The 24897-nt window shown below is 37.3% G+C and overlaps 1 protein-coding gene and 1 pseudogene across 32 annotated transcripts; one reads left to right on the forward strand and one right to left on the reverse strand.

Moving 5' to 3' along the window:
- The first annotated feature begins 973 nt into the window (after nucleotides 1-973).
- Nucleotides 974-23475, forward strand: LOC147503918 (Acyl-CoA N-acyltransferases (NAT) superfamily protein). 32 transcript variants are annotated; one of them, XM_086557060.1, is made up of 17 exons: nucleotides 974-1200; nucleotides 1283-1354; nucleotides 2921-3008; nucleotides 3382-3514; nucleotides 3828-3866; nucleotides 9455-12549; nucleotides 12808-12886; nucleotides 13211-13310; nucleotides 13393-13499; nucleotides 13924-14041; nucleotides 20045-20233; nucleotides 20354-20784; nucleotides 20879-20961; nucleotides 21042-21159; nucleotides 21253-21470; nucleotides 21563-21729; nucleotides 23196-23475. In XM_086557060.1, exons 1-6 carry the CDS (start codon nucleotides 1017-1019, stop codon nucleotides 9548-9550), a joined length of 612 nt encoding a protein of 203 aa, XP_086413186.1. In that variant the 5' UTR covers nucleotides 974-1016; the 3' UTR covers nucleotides 9551-12549; nucleotides 12808-12886; nucleotides 13211-13310; nucleotides 13393-13499; nucleotides 13924-14041; nucleotides 20045-20233; nucleotides 20354-20784; nucleotides 20879-20961; nucleotides 21042-21159; nucleotides 21253-21470; nucleotides 21563-21729; nucleotides 23196-23475. The 32 variants fall into 32 exon arrangements, with proteins under 32 accessions (XP_086413186.1, XP_086413192.1, XP_086413204.1 ...); XM_086557066.1 differs by lacking the exon at nucleotides 20045-20233 and having other exon boundaries at nucleotides 20354-20421; nucleotides 20502-20784; XM_086557078.1 differs by lacking the exon at nucleotides 20045-20233 and having other exon boundaries at nucleotides 20354-20421; nucleotides 20502-20784; nucleotides 21042-21101.
- Nucleotides 9924-10517, reverse strand: LOC147503919 (cytochrome b561 and DOMON domain-containing protein At5g47530 pseudogene; annotated as a pseudogene).
- Nucleotides 23476-24897: the final 1422 nt, after the last annotated feature.

A 24897-nucleotide genomic window follows, 5' to 3' on the forward strand; every position in this document is an offset into this window, starting at 1 on the left:
ATAGATAATTAATTACACTTTTTGTGTTTATCAATGGGTAACAAGTTCAATCATAATCAAAAGTATAAATCCCCAAATGCATAAAGAAGGTCATAATAAATCCGTAACAAAAAATTAACTCTTACAATTGATGTTAACTAAAATCATCTTTTACATGGGATTCTCCATAAAATAGAAGCAAAGGCGCTGTCCCTCTAAAAGTAACGGGGATGTAGTCGTCTCAGTTTTTGATTGACGAGAGGTACAAGGCGATTCCATATCAATTTCTCCCTCGTTTTCCACCGCGCATAGAGCCTCTCTCAACAACCTGTACTGTATAAACATAGACTATAACTAAGTATCATTCTGTTATGCCAATAACTTCTTCTCCATTGGAATGGAGGATTTTTTACTTCGACATAAACAAAGTGGAAAAAGGGCACAACGTTTTTCTTTTTCTTTTTTTACTATAGAAATTTTTGGGCAATGAAGAATAAAGAAAATGGTTTTTCATTTGTGACAAAAACGAAAATGTCATTTTTGTCCGTCCTTTTTCTTTTATTTGGTTGGTTTTTTAAAAACATATCTGAACGTTAGATCTGGCAAGATCTAATGGTTGGTTGGATATATCAAGATAGTATGTTAGAATAGTATGTCGATGTGTATGAAATTTGAGGGTGTACCGGGTCCCTTTGGCTCAGCCACTAGTTGAGCTTGTCATTGTCTTTCGATCTGAACAATCAGGTCATAATAGGCAGATTTTACTGAAAAGTTGCCATCAGAGCTTGGGGCCCAAATCAACTTTGTCTTCAGTAGTGGGCCTAGCTTGGATTAGACTTAATGTCCTTCAGAACCATATGAGGAAGCCACACTCTCACGATAAAGTCACTAACAAGGGTAAGGTAGTGTTTCAATTTTCGGACCATGATCCAGTAGCGATTCGGCCAAAGCCCAGCCCATTAACAGCCTCCTTCCTTGTTTTGCGTGAAATATCTGCCGTTCTTCATTCCTCTTTCCCTTGAGAAAAGAAAAAGAAGATGCGAGGAGTGAGTTTAAGTATAGAAGGAGAGAAAGTAATACTAGTCCCATACATGAAACAACACGTGCCTAAATACCACGACTGGATGCAAGACCCGGATTTACTCCAAGCCACTGCGTCTGAACCACTAACACTCGACCAAGAGTACCAAATGCATCACTCTTGGACCCAGGACCCCAACAGTAAGTAAAAATAAATTACTCTCTCTCTCTCTTCTAGTATTATTTTATTGTTACTACTAATATTATTATTGTTTTACTGCAGAGTATACTTTTATTATATTGGACAAGCAATTAATAGTTGGAGAGTTTGTACATGGTGAACCTTACATTGAAGGTAATTATTTTCATTTTTTAAAGACCTTTATTATGTATGAAGGAAATTGGAAATGTATTTTAGGAATGACTTGTTGGACAAGTTTTTCGAGTGATTGGCTAGAAAAATTCGGTGGTTCTCTCTACCCGGAATAGTTTGTACAGCTTTTAGGGAGTCATATTCAACATATAATAAGCTTAGGATTTACGTATATGCACTCTTTCATTCCTGCTTCATTGGCCAATAGGCAATAGTTCTTGCAAGAGAATACATTTGGACTTATTTGAGCCTGTGAATGCAAAGCTAACATCAAGTTCTGCATTTCTGAGTAGTCCCCCATACCCTCTTTTATGCGCCTGTACTGAGCCATCAGTAATAGCTAGAGTCTTTCTGGGCTTGGCTTGGACCACTTGTGTTGAATAGGAGCTTTTGTAGATAAATGTATAGAGATACCTACTCCATCCAATTTTGTGTGGTGTGGATGGAATCCTTCTTTGTAGTAAGTCTGGCCTGTATATAGCTGTATAGGTGTGTTTGATTTATAAGAACTTTTACCATGGAAAACTTTCTTTTTAGTAGGTATTTTTGGATCAAACTCTTGATTTTGTTGGAACTTTTCACAACTGATTAAATGTAATTTTGTGGCAAAGCTTTTATAAGTAGGAGGAAGTGGAAGAATTTGGGTGAAATTAGAGGTCTTGAATGGGAACAGTACTAAAATCAACTAACACATAGGATTTCAGCCTAAAATGAGTGTGTTAATAATTCCCACATATCAAACACACCTGTAGTCTTTGGTTTCAGCGACCATTTTGTTAATAACTTCACTCCATGTCTTTTTTACTGGTTAAAATCTTTTTTAATTGCCTTCCGGCCAAACATGGCTACACTATGTGTGCGCCAGAGGAGATTGAAGAAGTGGAGAGGGAAGGGGATGCCGATACTCGATGGAGATGGTCTGAGTTTGGTAGCATGTATAGGAGGAGGTTGGCTAGTGGTTCGATGGGTGAAGGTGGTGTTGGCCAGCTGGAAATCAGTTGATTTCTGCCAGTTTTTCTTCCTTACTCTCTCTACTTTTCTTATTTAGCTTGTTTTTGTATGTATTCTGGTTGTTCTTGTACAGGGTAGAGATTGTGTCCTGGGTGTTTGGGGGTCTTGGATGCTCAAAGCTTGGTCCTGTTAGCTGCTGGCTAATTCTAGGTGTTGACGTAGTTTTGCTTGAGTATATTAGTTTATTAACTTTTAGTTTTTTAGGGACAAAAAGATAAATAAATGTGGTAGTACATTTGAAAATTTCAAGGATTTCAGTCTGGAGCAGTTGACCTGCATTTCTTGAACAGCTGCCACATTCTCTGTCACCAGCAGATGCTTTAGATACAAAGCCGATTTATTGTGGGTGACATGTATTTAAATTTCAGTTTTGTCTTCATATTTGCACTAAACATCCATGGCATCATATTTATATTTCATACTTTTTATGATGATATCTGGGTTTAATTAAGTTTTACTCGTTTCCTGAGGCACCTCTGCATCATTTGTTTTCATCCATAAAAAGAAGTGATTTCATAAACTCATTCTTCTGTTCAGTTATGGCGGGTGATGTGAACATCTATATGAATGATTCGTATGATTCACAAATGGCAGAGATCGAGATTATGATAGCTGAGCACGAAAGGTGACCTGATGCTGTAACATTTGACTATTTGGCTAATGTGTGTAGGAGTTAATCTATTTTGGGTATTGGAAATATTTGCAATTGTTGAAGTTTGTTTTCCAAGGGCATAATGTTTGTGCTGTAAACAGTAACCAAGACAGGTGACTCGATTCAGTAACATTTGATTATTTGGCTATTGGAAAAGTCTCTTCACTCAATTGTTGAAATATGTTTTTTAAAGGGCACGATGTTCTTTCTCTAAACAAAGAAGTCATTTGAATTACTGTTGCGCCCTGCTCCTCACCATTTATATGTTCTTCATTTTTGTAGGAAGAACTTTAAAAGTTTCATTTTCTTGCTAAAAATTGTAATTTCCTGATCTTCTTTTGCATAGCCGGGGGAAAGGACTTGGAAAGGAAGCAACCTTAATGATGATGACTTTTGCAATTCAAAAGCTTGGGATCCAATCATTCCGTGCTAAAATTGGCGAATCAAACACAAAATCTCTGACTCTGTTCAGAAAATTGGTAAGCTTAATCCTGTTATTTATATGTTTATAATATGGTTGGGTCTGAAGATGCATGCATGATGCATGTTATTAGATGTTCAGATGAGTTTTAAATGATATCCTGATTGCTCCTTCTTATGACATGCATACGCAGACACACATTATCTTAAAGTGACCTGCATTTTAATGGTGTTCTAATATGAGGCTTCTGAATGAGGATTGAATACATTCTTTACTCACCTATATATCAAATGTTTTTCTCCGTTTATCTATGCATCTGCATTTGCTTATAGTTTTGACAATTTTTTAAATGTATTTTTGGTCAAATGTAGGGCTTTGAAGAATCTTCTTATAGCAAAGCTTTCAAGGAGGTAATTTTTCTCAATTTTTTTTTATAAAGCCTTGTTTGATGGAACCTCTCTAACTTTTCCTAGGAGTTGCATAGTGTTTCAGAGTTTCCGAGAATGTTTTCTGTTGATTACTTTGTTACATAGGGGCCTATGTTTAGTTTCTGACAGATAAAAGCATTTTTTGATGGGTCCCAGTTAGTTAGCTTAACACAACATTTAATTGCATAAAAGTCGAGGCTAGTCCATAGTAATTAATCATACTTTCCTTACGTATATTTTACAATGAGGCGTGGTAATAGGTGACACCTCAGGCTAAATTTTGTGTGGAGTTTTGTAAATCTGCTGTACTGATAGTTATGTAGTGTGACCCATGGCAAGAGCCACTCCTGACTTTAGGGCGCGTTCACGAACGAGATGCCGTTGCACATTTTGGCATGCCTCCTGCACGCCGAAGGGGTACTATGTTTTTTTTTGGGTCAAAGTTTGGTATGTATGGCATGTCTCATTTGAATGATCTTGTTGAGATATTTAAAATGTCAATCTTATCGGAAACATCTCGTGGAGCAAATTTCATAGCATCTTGAATTTCAAAATCTGAAAAGTACAACACAGTCTCCCACACCACTTATCCTAAAACAACATCTATTTACACCATGTGATTGCCATCCTATAGCCAAAGGCAAGAGGAAGTGCAGAAAAGGGAATCCCAGCTCAAGCAGGGGTATATCTGACCCAACTCCACGACTTGTGATAGAACCGTAGAAGAAGAACAACTTTCTATCTCACCTGTGAGTCTCTTTTCACCCATGTCACCACGAAATCAGAATAGGGACTCAGCACTCTCTTCTTCTACTCCGCTTACTCCAGCATCTAAAGAAGGGGGGCCGTCGCACATAATTGGATTCCAGGGGTATTCTCCAATGGATAATGGAAATCAAGGGGAGGTGTTTCAGTTTGAAGGAGGGAACAACACGCTAATTCTCTCGATTGATATGGGTGCTTTAGCTGGCAGATTATGCAATTGTCATATTATCAATTACCTTAGTGATTGGGTCAAATTTTTGGTTGTCCCTACTGCAAAAAATTGGAATCTCGTCTCAATTGGGTAGCACTGGTCTTGAATTTTCTTTAGGGGATTTAATAAAATAAAATCTCAAAGAATCTGGTCAAGTGGGTGTGGAAGCTACAGCACATACCGGGGGGGTGGTGGGGGGTGGGGGGTTCCAATTAAGGGAGATGGAAGTTGATCATGTCAATTAAACTGGTACCATGTATGTTAGGGGTCTTTGTATTGAAGAAACACGCAATAATGTGCGCCTTCTAATGAGGGAGCACATTCCTACAGGAGACAAGAATGGCCAAACAACCAAGTATTTTGTTAGCGGATTCATTGTGGCATCTGAGGAAGCATTTCTAATGTTCCAGCGATCAAATTATCAGGGGGTATTTTGATTGCTTGGAATTTGAATTTATCGAGATGTTCAACAAATTGCATGAGGCTTATTAGCTCATGAGGAGAAGAGAGTTATTAGCTCCAGATATCAAGGATGAAATTCTTCTCGGAAGGGGAAAACAATGCTAGTTTTTTTTTTTTTTTTTTTTTTTCCATAGGACTACTATTGCTAGGAGTAAAATCAATAGCATCAGTAGTCTCCTCATCGCTGGTACGGAGGTTAGGTACAGAGACCGTATCAGATGCCATATAATAGAGTACTATGACTCTTTACTCATAAGATCCCCGGGTTAGACCTGAACTGGATGGTATGGATTTTAGCATGATCTCAGAGGAACAAGCCTTGGATTTGGATGCAAATATTACTTAAGATGAAGTGGTGTCAACTATTAATGAGTTGGAGGGAGATAGAGCCTCCGGCCCTGATGGATTTCAGATGTGCGTTTTCAAGCGATGTTGGCATTTTTTTCAGAGAGATTTATATGGCGGTAGTGCGTGAATTTCAAGACCACACTTCCTTGGATAGAAGGAACAACTCTACTTTCATTACACTAATTCCTAAGAAGGCCGGGATTTTTCTCTAAAGGACTTCAGGCCAATAAACTTGGTGGGGGCTTATACAAAGTAATTTCAAAAGTTCTTGCTGCAAGAATTCGGTTTGTGCTCCTTCTATCATCTATGTGCAACAGAGTCCATTTGTAGGGGGAAGACAGATATTGGATGGACCAATGATCGCTATTGAATGTATAGATTCTCAGCTGAAGAATAAGGAAAATGGTATACTCTGTAAGGTGGATATTTGGAAAGCATATAATTATGTTAATTGGGCATTTCGGAGTACCTGTTAAAACGTATGAGTTCAGCGAGAGATACAGAACTTGGATTCATTTGTGCATATGTGCAGCATCTTTTTCTGTACATGTGGATGGATCGCTGACAAGATATTTTCGTAGAGAGGGGTTTGCGCCAAGGTCACCCATACCCCCTTTTCTCTTTAATATTGTCATGGAAGCTCTTAGCAAATTGATTGTGAAAGCATTGGATTTGGGTTATATTATAGGCTTTAAACCAGTGCCTAATGGTATTGAAGTGGTCGTGCTTTAGTTCGCTGACGACACCCTATACCTGCTCAAAGCTTCAGTGTCCCAAGTGTTGGTTATTAAAGCCATACTACTCATTTTTGAAGCTGTGTCTGGCCTAACAGTAAATGTGTAAGACATCTCTATTTGCTGTAGGCAAAGTGGATAATATGGAGTCTTTAGCACAAACTACGAGGTATGCAATTGGTTAACTACCTTGCCGATATTTAGGACTCCCCTTTGGGCCCACTTCCAAAAGCAAATCAGTCATGGAAACTGTTCAGAGAAGACTAGGAGATTGAAGAATGAAGCTACTTTCAAAAGGAGCAAGGTTGATCCTCGCAAGTAGTGTTTTATCAAGTATACCTATTTACTTCATGTCTTTGCTCATTATTCCCGTGGGTGTGACTGAAGCTATTGAGCGATTGATTCGAGATTTCATTTGGGGTCTACTGAAGATCACAGGAAATACCATCTTGTTTACTGGGAAAAAGTTTGTTCCTCTAAAGTGGAAGGTGGCCTCAGGATTCGAAGGTTATATAAACCATGAACCAAGCTCTTCAAGGCTGGTGGTATGTAGATATCTAACAGAAGATGACTCATTGTGGCGTGAAGTGATTGTAGCTAAATGTGGTGTGGAGCAACACATTTGGTGGACCAACCTTCCCACTCGATCATATGGCTGCAGTCTGTGGAAAAGCATTCCAAATGTCATGCCTAATTTCAGAAAAGGTGTTAAGTTTAGTGTGAGAAACGGCAACAAATTTCTCTTTTGCCTGGACACTTGTGTCGGTAAAAAGCCTTTGGCTGAACAATTACCTCTAATATTTCAGGCCTCTACTAATACTGGGGTACTTGTTCAGGAGTTTGCACATTGTGATAATGGTCACTTGGCATGGAACTTGTTCCTACAGAGATGTAATAACGATTGGGAGGTGCAACAATATGCTAACTTAGCAATGTTACTCGACAATATGACGCTAACTGACGAAGATAATAGGTGTTTCTGGTGCTTGGACAAAGAACGGGGTGTTCTTAGTAAGCACTTTCTATGAAGCTCTATCACTCCCTGCACAAAACTCAGGCTCAACGTCCATTTCCTTCCTAACCATCTGATTTGGAAAATCCTAGACTTCGAAGGCTGAACAGCTGATACACAGGAGTACTGTTGTCTCTCCAACTTGTTCCATGTGTTATCTATTTGAGGAGAACATTATCCATCTTTTCTTGCATTGCTCCTTTGCTTTGGAGGTCTGGGCACACCTGTTACAGCCAATGGTATTGGCATTTCCATTGCTTGCACAAGCTGCCTCGGTTGAGCTTTTCTTATCAAATTGACGAAGAAGGAGAGGGGCGGGATTTGTAATCAAACTATGGAGGCTATTGCCATACACGACGATATTGATGCTGTGGAAGACGAGAAACAACCACATCCTTTAGGAGCAAGCTGCAAGCCACTCCCTGCTCAAAACACAGTGTTAGAACTTAGAAATGAAAGGGTTGCTTTTGTACTGGATGTCTACTGGTTTTCAAAGTGGTAACTATCAGTTAGAGATCTTGCATTAGATTGTCCTATGTGATTAATGGCGTGTGATGCTTGCTGGTAGGTTCATTGAGTGAGGGAGTTTAGTTTCTTACTGTATAACTGTATTTGTTTTACCTTGTTTCATGTTCTAGTGATCTCACTCACCAGCTGTACTTCTTGTGCTTTGCACACCCTCTCAATAAAGAATACTTACCAAAAAAACCAACATCAACCACTAATGACTAATTCTATAAAAGCCGAACCATTGGATATAGTCTTCACAGCCATTTTGTTACATCTGTGCCATTGGAAATGTGGAAGACAGTCCGACCCCATGTCCATTTCTTTACGTTGTTTTTTCAATTGTAGGATTTTGAGACATTTCTCAACCACATAGGTTAAGTATCATCAATTTCCAATGATCTTAGTTTTTCTGTGTAAGTTGAAAAATGAGTGCCGCATAATATTAGTTTACACGTGGCACCAGTCCAACTCTTTAGGTGGATTGCTTAAATAGATAATGAACCTAGGTACTGGGCTTTTTTTTTTTTTAAACCTTTTCCCACTATTACATCTTAAAATTTCTGTTTACTACCACTTAAGGTCATTAATCCTTCATCAGATTGCATCGAATTGAAACTGTTGGAAATGAGATGAGGTTGTTCTAAAGAACCTATATTCAGTATCTTAAAAATGTAATGAAATTGATAAAGTGTATAAATAGCACACTTTTAGTCAATATATCTATGTATGTTCTCTCAGAAAACTATGGGAGTTAGTGATTTCTGGAGCCTATATCACTATATCAATGATGTAGTTATCTGTCCTCTAAAATGTTGCTTGCAACAGGAACATCTTGTCACAACCCAAATGTATGTCCTTTTATTTCTTTTAGTACACTTAAAAACTTTTGCATGGTGAATTTCTTTTTCCATTTAGGCCACTATATATTTGAGTGAATATGAAATACGAGATTATTTTTGGGTTCAATCAAGAGGAACACTAGCTTGAACTACAAACTGTAGTTGACCACAATTTCGGTCGTTTTTCGACTTATTCCATGGGTTTCTGGTTGTTTACAAATTAAGATCTTCAATATGTACCTTTGTGTTTCAGTGTCTTTCCTACGGTTGATGATTTCCTTTATGAAATATAATTATACTATTTAGGAATATTAAGTTTAACTAACACGTGCGCACGACAACTTAAACATGTCGAACCGAGCACACACACTAGTAATAGGCAATTAGCTCCTCATTAGTTTGTTTGGCATACTGATTGGAATATGTTAGTTTTCGGCATGGGGAAGGTGTCTACAACAACTAGATTCTGTTAAACCATAAGAGATCTCTAAGGTGATTTTTAATTGATCAATTGATAATATTATCAGGAGTTTAGATATTTGTCTGGACCTGAATTTTATCCTTTTCACCAAAAAGAATGTTGTCTGATGTTTGGCGATAGTCTTTGTGGTTCACCAAGTTGTACACTTGGTATCTTGTATGCAGTAGCATAACTTACTAGTACTGTTTATTGTTTTCTTATTTCATAGGTGACACTGGAGCTGCTCGCAAACAGCAATGAATGCATAAAGCTAAGAAATTTGATTGGTGAACTACACATACATAGTTTAGAAACCTCTGTATGATCAGCATATTTACAGTACCTTCAGCTCCCCTAAAGTGCTGTAGTCTGTAGGTTCAATGATTTTTGAACTAGATGCTTGGACATGTAATAGAGGACCCAATTATATTTTTTTGTTTTAAGACAAACCTTAATGCTGTTTCAGAAGATTGTTTAAAGCACAGAGAGCTTCTCAACTAGTTTCTTCATATATTTTTTCATAGCGCTAGTTCAACGCTAAGACAAACCTTTTAGCTGGTCTGGACAATTGATTACTTTACCTTGGGAAAAGATGGTCTGGAGGTACAACTAGTATTTCAGTATTTCGTAAGTGGAACATGTACTAGTGGAACATAACTTATACATTGTAATACAGGTCTTAGGAGACAAATAAAACCTTAGACATTTTCGCCCAGCTTCAGTCCCTTCCCTGACAGAAAATCCAGAGTCCCCATTGACTGAACATGAGGACCTGTTGTCTGATGGATCTGAGGGATGTCATTTGAAACAGAGCTTCCTGTTTGCCAGAGATGATTAACAGTTGTGTCATTAGCTAATGGTCCTATCACAGCAAAGATAATCATCTCGTTATTTGCATATTCTGCTGCAATATATGGTACAGGAAAACTGAGAGCATGTGGTCGCAGTGAAGGGCTGTAACTTCTTATCTGAGTAGGATATGCTATTAAACTTCCATTTGAATTCTGAAACGCAACGAGTGCTTGGGATCCAGGCATGCCATACCCAGTCAGATTTATGGCCCAAGCGATCCATCCAGTGGGAGTTTGGCTTGCTCTATAAGCGAGTTCGATTCGTCCAGTAGATGAAATATAGTTCCAGTGGAGATGAGCATCCAGGTAAGGAAGATCAATGCAAGAATTGAAGACTCGGTTTTTTGAAAAAGTGAAGTTTGAGCAGTTTTGACAAGTGGAAAGGGCAAAAAGAGAAGATAAAATGTAGACAACTGAGAGTGCTCTAGAGGATACAGCCATTTTCTTTTCTGAAATTTCTGTTCGAGAAGAGATACAGTCAGAGTATTTAAGGTTTTGGATCACTAATTGGTTACTTTACTGCTATGACAGGTATGTTTTGAAGAATACAAGATACATGGCTATTGCCGAGAAACAACTATGTGTAGTAAAAGGCTGAAAGTCCAGGGAAAAAAATGTTATTTCGATGAATCTCGTCTGGTGATGGAACTGCAAATTTTGAAAATAACCACAGGTAATAAGGTCTACGTGCCAACTATTCGAAGAACCAAAAATGTGTGTATTTCAAACCTATTATGGGGTATGGGTGTGAGTGTGTGGTCGTGTGGAAGGAAGAAAGAAGGGGCTAGATTATAATAATGGGGTGTGTGTGAAAGTTGTTGACTAGCTTAGCATTTATACTTGCGATTAGGAGGTACTTACTGTGTGAGAGAGAGCTCAGAAGAATAGGTTTGGTGTTGAATACTCATGCAAGTCTTCCTTGTTTGAACTTTCTAAGATTTCTTCTCACACTTTCTAGCCTTCTGTCCAAGTTTTTGGTGATCGTTCATCTTCTCCTACCCACTTACTTGCAAAGTCAAGATGATGAGATGTATTAGAAAAAAACTTGGAAAAACAAATACCGATTGTATGATTTACCTTCTTTTTTGGACGCACAATAATGGATCCCTACTTCATACGCTGATCATTTCTGCATGAATAAGTTTTCTGCAATGGGGGTTCTCGTGTCTTTAAACTTCTCTTGGTTATCTTGTTTAAGTGTAGTTCTCTCACAGCTATCGTAGACATAGTAACATAGTGGATTGTGATGAACTGGACCAATTGGTCAGAGATGAAATCCCGACTAGGGTGGTCTTTACTAAACGTCTGTATAATATAGTTCCCTGGTGAAAAAATATGTTGCCTTTAAATGCCACAGCTACAATACACTATTCCGTCTAGGCATGCTATGATTTGTAACCCCTTGAAGGCAACCACGATCACGAACTGGATCTCCATTGCTCTCACGCACTTGAACATCCACTACTCTTTTTACTGTCTCCTTCTATACTTGGCTTCCAGCATGTAATATCATCCATCCAGCCTTCGCGGTTCATCATTTCTTTACGGGCCACCATTTGCTCGCCATGCATAGATCATACTTCCCATAAGTCCATTATCAAAAACCAATATTTACATTACTATTATTTTTACTAAATCGTTGCTCAAAGTTTCCATCAGTTGACCTACTTTACCTGGCGGACTTTCTTGGCCTCTTTGTCAAAAATTTATCCAGGCTTAAGCTCAACTTTTCACACTCGTATATCCATGGTCAAAATTCAGCTTCTAAAATTCCGTATACAGTGACTATTTCCCCCTCAATGACCATAGAGATATAGCACGTGCTTGGAGGACTAGAGAAAGTGAGAATCTTGGAACTTTACTTTGAAGGAGCCTAGGTTGCTGCCTTGCTGGTTGGGGGCGTTCATGGTCCGGTTCCTGTAGAAACCGCAAACCAAACTATCTTATCGGTTTTCCAATTTTCAAAACCAAAACCTAACCATTATTAAGTAGAACCCGATATAAAACCGAACCAACTTAACAGTTCGGTTGCAGTTCCATTGTTTGATTCGGGCCACCTATTGGACTTGCCATGAAGTTTCATATCCAAAATATTTTAGGCCAATTTGAAACCAGACACAACATATTGAAGGCTAAATCTATGGTGCGCGAGATGTACTGAAAGTTTTGGTGCGCACAATGGGAGGGTAGAACCGGAAGAATACGAGGGTATAGAGCCGGAAGAAAAAGATTTTAAAATATAGCATCATAATTTTGTCGACAATGTAAACGAAAAATGGGTTCCAATTTCTAAAACTGCACCTGAACGAATCAAAAAAACTACTCCAAATTGTTTCTTCTTCTTCTTCTTCACCTTCAAACTGGTTCTTCAATATCTAATGAGGTTTTTGGACTAAAGGGTGGTTCTTATTCTCCTTCAAAGAATAACTCTGTAACTGGGATTTTCGACTCTGTTTTCGCACACCCATCAATGGTACTCTTGAACAAATGATTATTTTTTCTAGGGAGTTTTTGCTAGTTTTTGTCTTTGATCATACATTCTGTTACTGGGTTGTTGATTGATTATGTTATTTGATTGGTTGTTTTGATGAGAAAATGGTAACTTGGACTATATTTTACTTTTTTGGTTATTTCTGTTATTATTTGAGTTGAACTTTACACCATGGAAACTAAAAAGAACTAGAGTTGAATCCCTTTTTTTTTTCCCCTGTTATGTTTCTTTGGGTTTCAGTATTCACGCTCTGAGGTGATTGGGTCATGGAGAAAGCAGGATTCAGGGAATCAGGGGTGGAACAAACAAGATTCAACAGGTTTGTGAATCTTAGGCAGTTAATTGGCCTAGTAATGGCTAGCGGTAAAAAATGGTACTTAATTATATACCTTCATATTTATGAAATATGATTCTTTGACAACATTTAAACAGAAGATCATGTGTATTGATTTTAATTGATGTTAATGTAGCATGAGATTGTAGGTTGACATTGCATGATGTCCTAGCTATTTTTTGTGTTTCTACACGGTGTTATTTTTACTACTCTTGTGCTACCCTTGTTGACTATGGTACTGGCTAGATTTAGATTTGCGCTGCGATTTCAGACTACTTTGAAAAATAATGATTCATGCTTTGTTTGTAGTGTCCAACAGGTCGCATATCTTTCAAACTCTATGATTGGAATCCTGCTGAGTTCCCCAGACGACTGCGGCACCAAGTATTTCTAAAGAATTTTAGTTGCAGTTTAGTATTCACATTAAGACGAGTGTTTCTTTCATTCAACATATTTAACTTGATTTATAAATGATATGGTTGAATTTACAGATATTCCAGTGGTTATCCAGCATGCCAGTTGAGCTGGAGGGGTATATCCGTCCTGGCTGTATCATCTTAACCTTGTTCATTGCAATGCCACATTTTACGGGGAGAAGGTAATGGCTGCCTAATTTAAAACTTACTGTTACAATTGTGACACATTCTACTGAGCTAATAGGGAAGTTGGAGTTAATGCAATGAATAAGAAAACAGGAGTTTTGAGGTTTCTCAGTGGACATACATTAATTGATACTTCTGAGTAGGTATATTAAAAATGTTAATTTAATACTTCTGTTTTCTTAGTGAGAAACCTTGAAATTGTAGGTATGGAGCTAGCTTTTTTTTAAATGAAGTTGGTGTCTCAAAGTGCAGTTTTAGTTAAGCTAGCTCCATATTTAAAACCTCCTTTCTTCTTAAAAAGTTATAAAACCTTGAAACTGGAGATCCATTATAAAAAGATGTCGTTTTTCCTTTTAATTTCCTTTTATTCTTTCTCAAACCCAGTTGAGCTTACAAATGTTTTTATGTTGCTTTAAGCAGTTATCTGAAGACACTGCTTGCCATATACATAACTTTATTAATGCACCTGAAAGTATGCTATTTGGAAGAGGCTCAATAACTGTTTATTTGAATGACATGATACTTCGTGTTACAAAAGGTTAGTCTGAACCTCGATGACATGTGTTTTTATATTTGCATGCACATTGCAGTTGATACATGTCCTTGTTTCTTCTGTGGAAAAGGCAAGTTCTCTTCAGTTAGTTATGTCTTGCAGTTTTGCTTTATTAGTAGGTAATAGGCTATTATTGCTACCTACTGGAAGATTATACTGCATTAACACATGATGTTATGGTCAATGACATCACAAGGCGTTACTTACAGTATTTGGGATAATACATTTCTCACTTATATGGACCTTCAATAGGTTTATAAGAAAGTGAGATCTTTCTTAGATAGAAGGCAATCTTCTAAAAAGCGCTAGGCGCTAGGTGGTTTTCTTTCTTTCTTTCTAATAGATATATTATATATAGTCACACACACCTGCACTACAAGAAATGAAGATATAAATGTTTATATACTTGTCAAAATGTATATGAATGATCCAACCCTACATTTACTATAACTCAAATATTGAACACATGTACATGTATGCATATATTCTAATTTTTCTCTTTGTTTCTTGTCTTTTTAGGATAACTTATCCTACATACCTTTGTTTGTCGCTATTAATGTAATTCTTGACTTTACCGGTAACAAAATATTGTTTAAGAAATATGGATGCATCTCATGGATTTCACATAAACTCACCGGAAATGGACTTAGATTTGATGATCTTATAGTGATGTGTGGAAATTATCCCGAGTTGATGTAATCATCTTGTACATGGGTTCATAGTGTGACTCACTCTGTCACATTATGTTTTCTTGATTTTTAATAAGAAATTTGTTTCCCTGAGCAATAAATAGAATTTTTTTAAAAGTGGATGCATGGATTTTAGACATCTTATTAGAAAGAGAGTTGTCGGATAACCAGATACAGGAAGAGAGGAAACAAAAGGAAGACAACAAAACACAATTGAAAGGTAAGGGTTAACATAAACAGTCCACCCCACAAGTTCCCATCAAAGAGTCCCGTTTTGAAGAAGAATCTATGAGTGTTGCCCCCTCCTAGATCACCACTTTATGGAAAACCTGCTCCTTAATTCATGTAATCGTCTCCGCCAAAGAGAAGGCTTAATCTTTTCAAAGTGCCACCTATTTCCTTCCAACTAAAGAACATGCACAGTCGCAATGTTTACAACCTTGAGGTAATAACGGATGATAATAGACCCTTCACCGATAGGGAGCTGCTTAAACATCACACCTTCCCAGAATAATCAAAATGGGTGAGAGTAAGACCGACTCCCTATCAGGTAAGCATACATGACAAATGATGGTAATTAGCTTCTTCTTCTGCAAATGTTATCTATTAATGAGGATCTTTTCCTGGAATACACACCTCAAGAAAAAGGAAAATAGGATCAATTGTGGAGCTTTAAATGTAGCTACGTGATTTCAACAAGCTTATCACACTTTACAGATTTAAAAATTAATGCAGCTACTTAAAAACGTGTGATAGGGCTACTTAATAATTTTCCGAAAGATGGGAACAAAAGGTAATTAAGGACTTGAAGAACCTCTCATTCTTGACAATAGCCTAATGTCGACAATCTCCACCTAGTCCCATAGGAGGGATATATTCCATATTCCCAAAGATGTAACAACACCCTCTTTGGCAATTTTAATGTTAGTATCAGTAATGAGATAATTGAACCTGTACCAATTGACCGGTTACTTGGGGAACATTATGATTATTTCCAACTTATTTTTTAATGCATTTAAGGATTGAACTCTCACAAGTTGGTAAATGCGTAAGAATGTTGTTTGAGGCATTCAATGTTATACATAGCATGGTGAAGTTCTCTTTAGGATTTTATTTACATAATCTTGTTTGGTGTTTGATTGTTTATATTTCCCTACCATATTTATTTGTTTAGTCTTGATGGATTGTAGTTGGGTTGAGAAAGAAGTCTTGATGAATTGTATTTGGATTCAAGTTAAGTGTTGGGGATGCTAAATGATGTAGAACATTAGTCGAGTCTGTCAGTGTCATAGGCATGCGCCTATGTTCCCTCTACATGTTATGGGTGTGAGCCCCTTAGTTGAGTCCAAGCCCATGGTTCGAGTTCATTAGTTAGTTGGACACATGTCGTGTTCCTATTGGTTTATGCTTTCTAGGTATACTTTAAATACTGTGCTTTGTAGTTAGTTAGGTTTTGATAGTTGTGTTTATGTGTGATTTGTGATTGAGAGATTCAATAAAAGAGTGATTTTTAGGTCGGCTTTTAATTGTTTCAATTAAAGTGTAGATTCAATTAAATTGAAGCTTCTACCAGTAAGATCTACATTATTTGGTATCGGAGCAGATTAATTTTAAGGGTTACTATTCACGGTATTGTTCACCGAAGACACTGTTCACGAAACACTATTTATCGGGCACTATTCACCGCGTCACTGTTTACCCAGGTTACTGTTCACGGCGAATTTTTTTCTTTAAAAGTCAAATTTTTTTTGTGTTATTATGGTGAATAACAAAGCAACTTGAGATCATCCTCCATCTATGGATATTCGCATGTCTTGTTTAGAAGAAAGCATGAAGAACATGACACAGATATTCCAGAACCTGATGGAAGCAAAGTTTCCAGTCCAAAAAGAGGTGCAACAACCACCTCCACCACCACAGAATAATGGTTTAATGGTTAGTACTGATGATGCATCTCAGGTTGATAGTTCAATCCCTCTTCTGAACCATTTTGCGCCTACAGATCTAGAAAACAACGGAGAGAACATAGTTGGCATGAAAGATAACACCAATGGGGAACCTCCTCTCAATGAGGAACGTGAGGGTGTACCCCTCAATGATGGCGCCGTTCAGCTGCCGGCAGGTGTTAAAGCCCCCCTATTGGGCACTCCACCAATTTTTGATAAGTATGAAAATGAGTCTCTTTTTGATAAGTACGAAGATCCGTTTTGGGAAAATTTTGTGACTCACTTTGACGAACGAAGTAATTTGTTTTTCAAAAAAGCACGATTGCAGATTTGGATTTCCTTAAAGAAAGTCACATATGTTGGTGAAGTTACAAGCTTTCAAGTAGAGTTATTGGTACCAAAAAATTGGTGCATCTTCTGGTTATTGTTTTCATAATCTGTGTGCAAGAGCATGTTGTGGGTTACTAATTTTAAACTAGGAAAGCTGCTACAAAGGAAAAATTCATGGTCGGATCAAGCCTGTTATTTAAAGTAAACCTAGAAAGCATAAACCAATAGGAACACGACATGTGTCCAACTAACTAATGGACTCGAACCATGGGCTTGGACTCAACTAAGGGGCTCACGCCCATAACATGTAGAGGGAACATAGGCGCACGCCTATGACACTGACAGACTCGACTAATGTTCTACATCACTAAACTTGAGAGGATGAAAGGTTGTCGCAGTTGGCAATCATGCTAATATTGAGCTGTAGAAAGTGTGTTTACTTTTTTTCGTTAGCTATAGCATTTGCTCGTTATAGTGTCATTTGTTTTATGCCTTAAATAGATCTCGGCTCAACGATAAAATACTATGTCTATTCCTTAAATGGTTTTAGTTCACTTTCTTTGTTGAAAAGTTAGGCGTGCGAGTTTTTGTTGGGGAAAGAAGACAACCTGTCCTATTTAAGAAAGTTTTCCAAAATTTGATATTAACTACTTGTTAAAATTTTACTTAAGTTCGTCACTTTACAATATACAATCTATACTGACATGTGTTCTCTTGTGGGAGAGCTCAGAATTTTTTTTTTTTCGTAGATGAGAAGGATTGTGGTAAGAATTTGGGCAAAGAATAACTCATGTTAGGTCTTCTATCTCAACCTTTATAAAAGAATAACTAGATACGTCATAAACTGATATAGTGATTGTCTAGTTGCTAGAGTACGTGAGGATAGGGAAGGTTTAATGTAATCTCCAATATGAATGTGCATGGGTCGGTTCAGTTCATTTTTGGGGTGAAACCGATATCCGAACCGACCTTATCAGTTTAGGTGTTACGAAAACCAAACCAAACCGTCACCCTGGGGTTAACCGACCCAAAACCAAACCGTCCTATTTCTGCATAGCCAAAAACCAATCCAAACCATTATTTTGTCGGTTAACCGACCTTAACTGTAACCGAACCCCGCCAACATCAAAGAGTTACTGATCTCATTTAAAAACAAGCTTACCAATCAAAAAAGAAAAAATTGTAACCGAACCGAAAATTATTGATGAATAATAGAGTAGGTTATAAGTAAAAAAAATCTACTTTAGTAATATTGGTAATAATATGGTTCGGTCCGGTTATATATAATTTCTTATTCTAAAAACCACTAACCAAACCAACCCTGTTGGTTTTGTATTTTATTAAACCGAACCAAACTGTCACCCTACGATAACCGACCCAACTCACGTGGTTCGTTTCGCTTCGGTCTGTTTGGACGGTTTATATGGTTTTATGCACACCCCTAATCTCTAAGGGCATCACCAATGCAGGCCTTTAAAACCCAAAACCACGTCAGCATTTTGGAGGGCCACGTCAGCGTTTTGGAGGTCAATAAGGAGGACCTAAAACTCTATATCATGGGTGTTCCAACGGAGAAGATGACTGCTCCTTTATAACATGTGAAAGAAGACTGAAAAATCAAAAGTGAAGTCGCGTCTTTGACTTAAGTGAAGTCATGTGCAAAGTTTTGGGCTTCGGTTCTTTATAAACATCTGTAGAAATGAAGACAAATATCCAGGATGGTTAAATTGGAGGTCCATTTAGGGGCTGCGTTGGAAACAGTTTTTTGCTAAAGTCCGTTAAATCTGGAGATAGAGGCCCGTATCCAGGCCCCATTGGTGATGCCCTAAGACTCTAACTCATATATACAATAACCAACAATTCAAAGATTCTCCTTGATACACCATCTAAGTTTACCTTAAATTGTGGTTGGGTTGGAGGCAACTAGGGCAGGGAATCAGGTCAGGTAGACCTGAATTCGAACCCGAACCTGATGAATTTGGGTCGGGTTTGGGTCTATTTTCATATTTGATTTTGTATTCGGGTTGGATACGTATACGGGGTTCAGATAATTTTAGTATTATCCAATCAGTTATCCGCTTCAGATTCGGGTTCGAATTCGGATAGAATTTTTTTGAAACATTTGGATTCGGATTCGATTCGGATTCGATTCGGATACGGATTCAGATATAGCCATATCCGGCCCGTTCCCTGCCCTAGAGGCAACCAATAACAATTTTTTGAGCCTAGATGGTCTACTAGCTCTCCAAATATTACTCAAGCCGTGACACAACTCGGTGTTTAAGAAAGTTGGAGGAATGCCCCTTAACTACAAAAAGCTCAGTTGAAGATTAATTCTTAATTTTGAATAACTGAATCCTTACGCTGCCATAGCACCACATTTTAATAAAAGACATCTTCTTCTCATAGTTGTTCAGTGAATAGACTTCGTCGTTTAGTTCTAGGTATATAGCCTCATAAATATTGCATGATCCTTCACCAATTCATTAGTCATTCTCTCATTTCACTAGCAAATTTGCACTCCCACTAGAGGCTCCATATATTGCTGGCAACAAGGCCATCTAAGCTCAATGCTAATGTGACATCTCCGCCTTTAGCAACTAGGTTTTCATGTTGTCGCTGAGTTTGGATTTCCTTCTTGTAGCAGTAAATTTATGATGGATGTGCTGGTTCCACATTTTGTTCCACCATCGAACTTTATGTTTGAGCTTCCCACATCTTGGACAAATTGTGGCAAGAGTGTTGGTACAAAACTTCGTCTCATAGAGTGGCATCAGTATGAGCAGAGCCTCTACATAAAAAACAAAGTCTTCTAGTATATACTGATGCTTTATCTTCCGTGGTGCTCACAAAACCTTGTGAGATCCAGGCTTGCTTATGGGGTAGTTAATTGAGATGATGTACCAAAGTTTAAAAGTGTTACACATTTAAAAAAGATAACATCGCAATCTTTAAGTACAAATGCGTTTGCGGACCGCGTCTATTTTTTTAATGATATTACTAATATACGTAGGTTATCTCAGTTGATAGTGGAACTGGAACTGGTGGTGTCAATCCAAACATGACTCATTTTACAATACCCATGGATATCATGAGCCATCCAAAACCACATCCCATACTTCTGAAGAAGCCATTGTGCACTACTGTTACATAATGCAAAAGGGTCGGCTAAAATACCGTATGATTCTTATAACAAGAGCATCAGATTATTGGTATGCATTTCATTCATTCATTAGTGGTACTTTATAGCCAGGTCTAAGTTGTGTCTATAATGCCTTTGATAGTAGTATCATACTTTTTCAATATTTTTTCACTATCCTTTTTTTTTACAGTCTACGAATCTCTACTCTATTCTGCATGGCTTCGGCTACCCACTGAAGTCGACTCAGCTGCTAGAAAGGTTCATTGGACAGTTTACTCTCTTTCTTGTGCTCTTTTGGTTATTTGGTCTTAATCTAATGTTCTAGATGTTTATTAAAGAAGTCATAGAACTCGTGGAGCTAAACTCACTGAGGGGAACACTAGTAGGCTCTCAACTCGTGGAGTCAGTGGGCTCTCAATTGAGCAGAGTAAGTGACTTACCATTGCAGTTCAGCTAGTCGCCAATCCCTCTATTACTTTCATGGACGAACCAACCTCTGGACTTGATGCGAGAGCAACTGCTATAGTGATGAGAACAATGAGGAACACAGTGGATACAGGGAAAACTGTGGTGTGTACCATTCACCAGCCTATCATTGACATATTTGAGGCGTTTGACGAGGTATGAGATTCTCAAGAGTTGAGCTAAACTCATTTTCTTGTCCTTTTTCCACTGTAACTTGGCTGATATTTTAGTCTTATATGCATAATTCCAGCTCTTCCTAATGAAGCGGGAGGAGAAGAAATATATGTTGGCCCACTGGGACACAATTCTTGCCATCTAATTAAGTACTTTGAAGTGAGTCCTAACCCAAATCTGATCATGTGACTTTTTCCTCTCACAAATCTGTACTGAAAACTAGATATTGCTATTTCAAGGGTATAAAAGGAGTCCCAAAGATGCGAGAAAAATATAACCCAACGACATGGATGTTGGAGGTGACTACTGAATCCCAGGAAGAGAATCTCGGAATTAGATTTGCTGAAATATATAAGGGTTCAGATCTCTTTCACTGAGTAGAGTAAAGTTTCTTCTTGAGATTAACATCAATTCTTCTGGTTCTAACCTGTCTATAAAATATCTTTTCAGGAGAAACAAGCTCTTGATAAAGGAACTTAGTGTCCCTCCTCCAAGTTCCAAGGATCTCTACTTTAGCACTCAATACTCCCAACCCATACTTACCCAGTGCACGGCTTGCTTGTGGAAACAACACTTGTCCTACTGGCGTGATCCAGCATATACTGCAGTACAAATATTCTTCACAATTGTTGTTGCCTTAATGTTTGGGTCAATATTGTGGAAGCAAGGTTCTCAAACGTTATTTAATCTCTAACTTAAAAACTTTCAAGTCCTTCACCACAACATGTGTATATGTCTATTCTTCTTGGGAAACGTGCAGGTTCAGGAAGCAAGTTCAGTGCAATGGGTTCCATCTTTACAACAGTTCTGTTCATTGGGACTCAAAATGCTTCAACCGTGCAACCAGTTGTGGCTATGTAACAGACTGTCTTTTACAGAGAAAGAGCTGCTGGGATGTATTCTGCTTTACCATATGTGTTTGCACAAGTAAGCATTTTCTGCTAGGATGTATTCACGCCAGGTTTTTGTGGAATTTGACTAGTTTAGCTATCATGTTAACATATAGAAACCACGACAATCTTTTTCTCTGACATGTATGTATATAATTCGACTATTTGTTATTGGTATTTCTTCTTTTTTCCAATTTTTTTTCTCGAGGAGACTCATTTTTTTCGTGGGAAAGTTGGGGTTCCCCCCCCCCCCCAATTTTTTTCCCTCTATATCCGCCTCTGTTACACATGCAATGACAATACAACACTACAAAATTTTGAAAGCCATTGGTGGTATTGGGTATTTGGTATACTAGTGGGGTGGGGGTATTAATTGGATTACTTTGGTGGTGAATTGTTTGACTTAAGAATTTTGATTGGTTAAAAACATAAAACCTAGCACATATGTAGTGTTCTTATTTCTATTACTATACTCGGAGTTGGTTTGGAGTGCTTATTAATTAGTTTTGGTTCTTTTTTATTTTGAGGATTTTGGTTACATAAGAGAATTCACTTATAATGTAGTTTCATGGAAAATAGAGAATTGAGTTGTTCAGATTGGAAAACCAGTTAAAAGTTATGTATGGATGATTGTGGGTTATTATTGCGTCATCAATATTTGAGAATTATGACTTATGAGTGTGTTTCTCGAAATTGTCAATATGTCCATTTCACCATATTAATCTCAATAATTCTCACCTAAATGTTGTCTGAGCTATTTTATTTCTGAAAACAAAATCTAATTTATTGTTAGAGCCAAATACCATATAAATACAAGTAAAGGAGAGTGTAGCTGAACTGGGGAGGATGAAAGCCTTATTTACAAATTTGAACCAATTAAGGTATCCCCTTATAGGTATTTTGAGATTAAACCATATGTTATGATGTCGTTGGTTGTGTTGGTTGAGAATTTGATATGATGGGAGGTTTGAAACTATTTGTGGTGAAGTTTAGGTTGGGTTACGGGGGGGGAGACAATTTGCATGAACATGGACAATGCTTAGCATTAAAGCAGTGACACATCTTATATACTTGTACAACCTAAAATATACGCTGGCCGTGAGTTTTGAATTTTAGTTCTTAAGTTTTTCTTTGTTACCATCCCCGACCATTTGTGGTGTTTCACTGTTTAAGCCACGGCAAGATTACACTGCCTGCTGAGATCAAAATTACATGTTAGTACTTGGTATGGTTGAGTTTGTTGCTAGTGAAATAACTAGTTTGGTCTTTTATTTCTGTTATAGTTATTGCATGAACTTGAATTTTATTAGTGTTAGTTTTAAGAATGTGCCTCCATATATTTGCTACATAACACTTTTACATTTAAATTAGCATTTGCATATATTCGTGTAATATTAGTATGAATGTCTTTAAAATTCTTTTAATGACTTGGATTTTGTGGAGCATGGACATTTTCTACATCTTTAACGTACTAATCTCTCTTTATTAAATTGTGAATTCCAGGACTACTACCTTTAATGAGATGATATAGAAACGCTGAAGTCGCTTAATACATAACTTTTACCTCACATGTTAATGTTAATTAGTTAAATGTGCGAGGATTGTGTTTGTATATGATTTAAATGGAGAAGAAATAAAATGTATCTATTTGGATCGTGCTTTACTATGTGATTCAACATATACTATGTTCTTTGCATCGTGTATATTAAGATTGGAACAGATTGTAACCTATGTATAACCTTTCGTGTAGTTTCTATATGTAATAACGTCTTCTTGGTGAACATTGTTATCTTCTTTGTAAACTATTATGGCTTCTTTGTTGGGTTGATTGGAAAATGGTTGGATTTAGATGAAAGTACATTATGACAGGTTTCCCATTCTTGAAAACGCTAAAAATACTAAGGAGGTTATATCGAAATTTTGAAATGAATGATTTGTTTTGAGATGTTATATTCGTCTAATATGATTTGTTTTGAGATGCTTTTCATTTAGAGTTTATCTCATTCAATTAACTCTTTACTTTCCACTAATTATTCTCTTGTAAAAATCTGAAATTGAGTTAACGAGGAAATAGACTAAGTCATCAATTAACTGGCATTATCCTTTGTTCTTATATAAGGTGTAGAAAGATTCACCTATTAATCCCTTAATCAATAATCAATAAAAGTTTGGAGACTCATGAAGGCGGATCTTGGTTTCTCATTGCATAAAACTTCAATATTCATAATCATCCCCAACCAAGGGAAATTGAGGATCTCTTTAGCCTAATAATAATTATTATGTAGTTGTGCGAGATACATAGGTTTATCGTTACAACTAGTGGTTTTTCGTTCAAATATATGATTATATTAGGATTTATACATTTATTGGTTTCATTATTGCCTATATTTTAACATATCAATTAAATCATATTAGCAATACAATTTGATCAAATTTAAGCATGTTGAAAATTGTCATATGATCTAAGGAAATAGAATAATGGATTGTCCATGTGTTGTCATGCATGTGTATATAGAGGGAGAATAAAATTGATGGGTTGTTTATGCTTGTATAGCTTGAAAAGGGATGAATAATCTGAATATGGTAATGGTGAAGATAGCAACACCAGTTCGGTGTATGTAATGTGGTTTATTGCATTTGACTTAACATTTGTGGCCATTTCTAGATAAATATTGTTTAGCTAACCCCCACCCCCACTAGTTGTTTTTCGTTCAAATATATGATTATATTAGGATTTATACATTTATTGGTTTCATTATTGCCTATATTTTAACATATCAATTGAATCATATTAGCAATACAATTTGATCAAATTTAAGCATGTTGAAAATTGTCATATTATCTAAGGAAATAGAATAATGGATTGTCCGTGTGTTGTCATGCATGTGTATAGAGGGAGAATAAAATTGATGGATTTTTTATGCTTATATAGCTTGAAAAGGGATGAATAATTTGAATATGGTAATGGTGAAGATAGCAACACCAGTTCGGTTAGGGATGTCCAAACGGGTACCCGACCCGGCCCGAACCCGATTTTCCGGGTTTTGAACGGGTATCGGGTTACCCGGGCCCGGCCCTATTCTTTGCGGGTCGGGTTCGGGTTCAGGTATTTGTTGGATACATGTGCCCAAACCCTACCCTAACCCTATATTTCGGGTACCCGTCGGGTTCGGGTTCGGGTTTCGGGTATGGTAAAACCCGAAAT

The sequence above is a fragment of the Coptis chinensis genome, chromosome 4 (assembly GCF_015680905.1).
Source record: "Coptis chinensis isolate HL-2020 chromosome 4, ASM1568090v1, whole genome shotgun sequence".
NCBI classification, from domain to species: Eukaryota; Viridiplantae; Streptophyta; class Magnoliopsida; order Ranunculales; family Ranunculaceae; genus Coptis; species Coptis chinensis.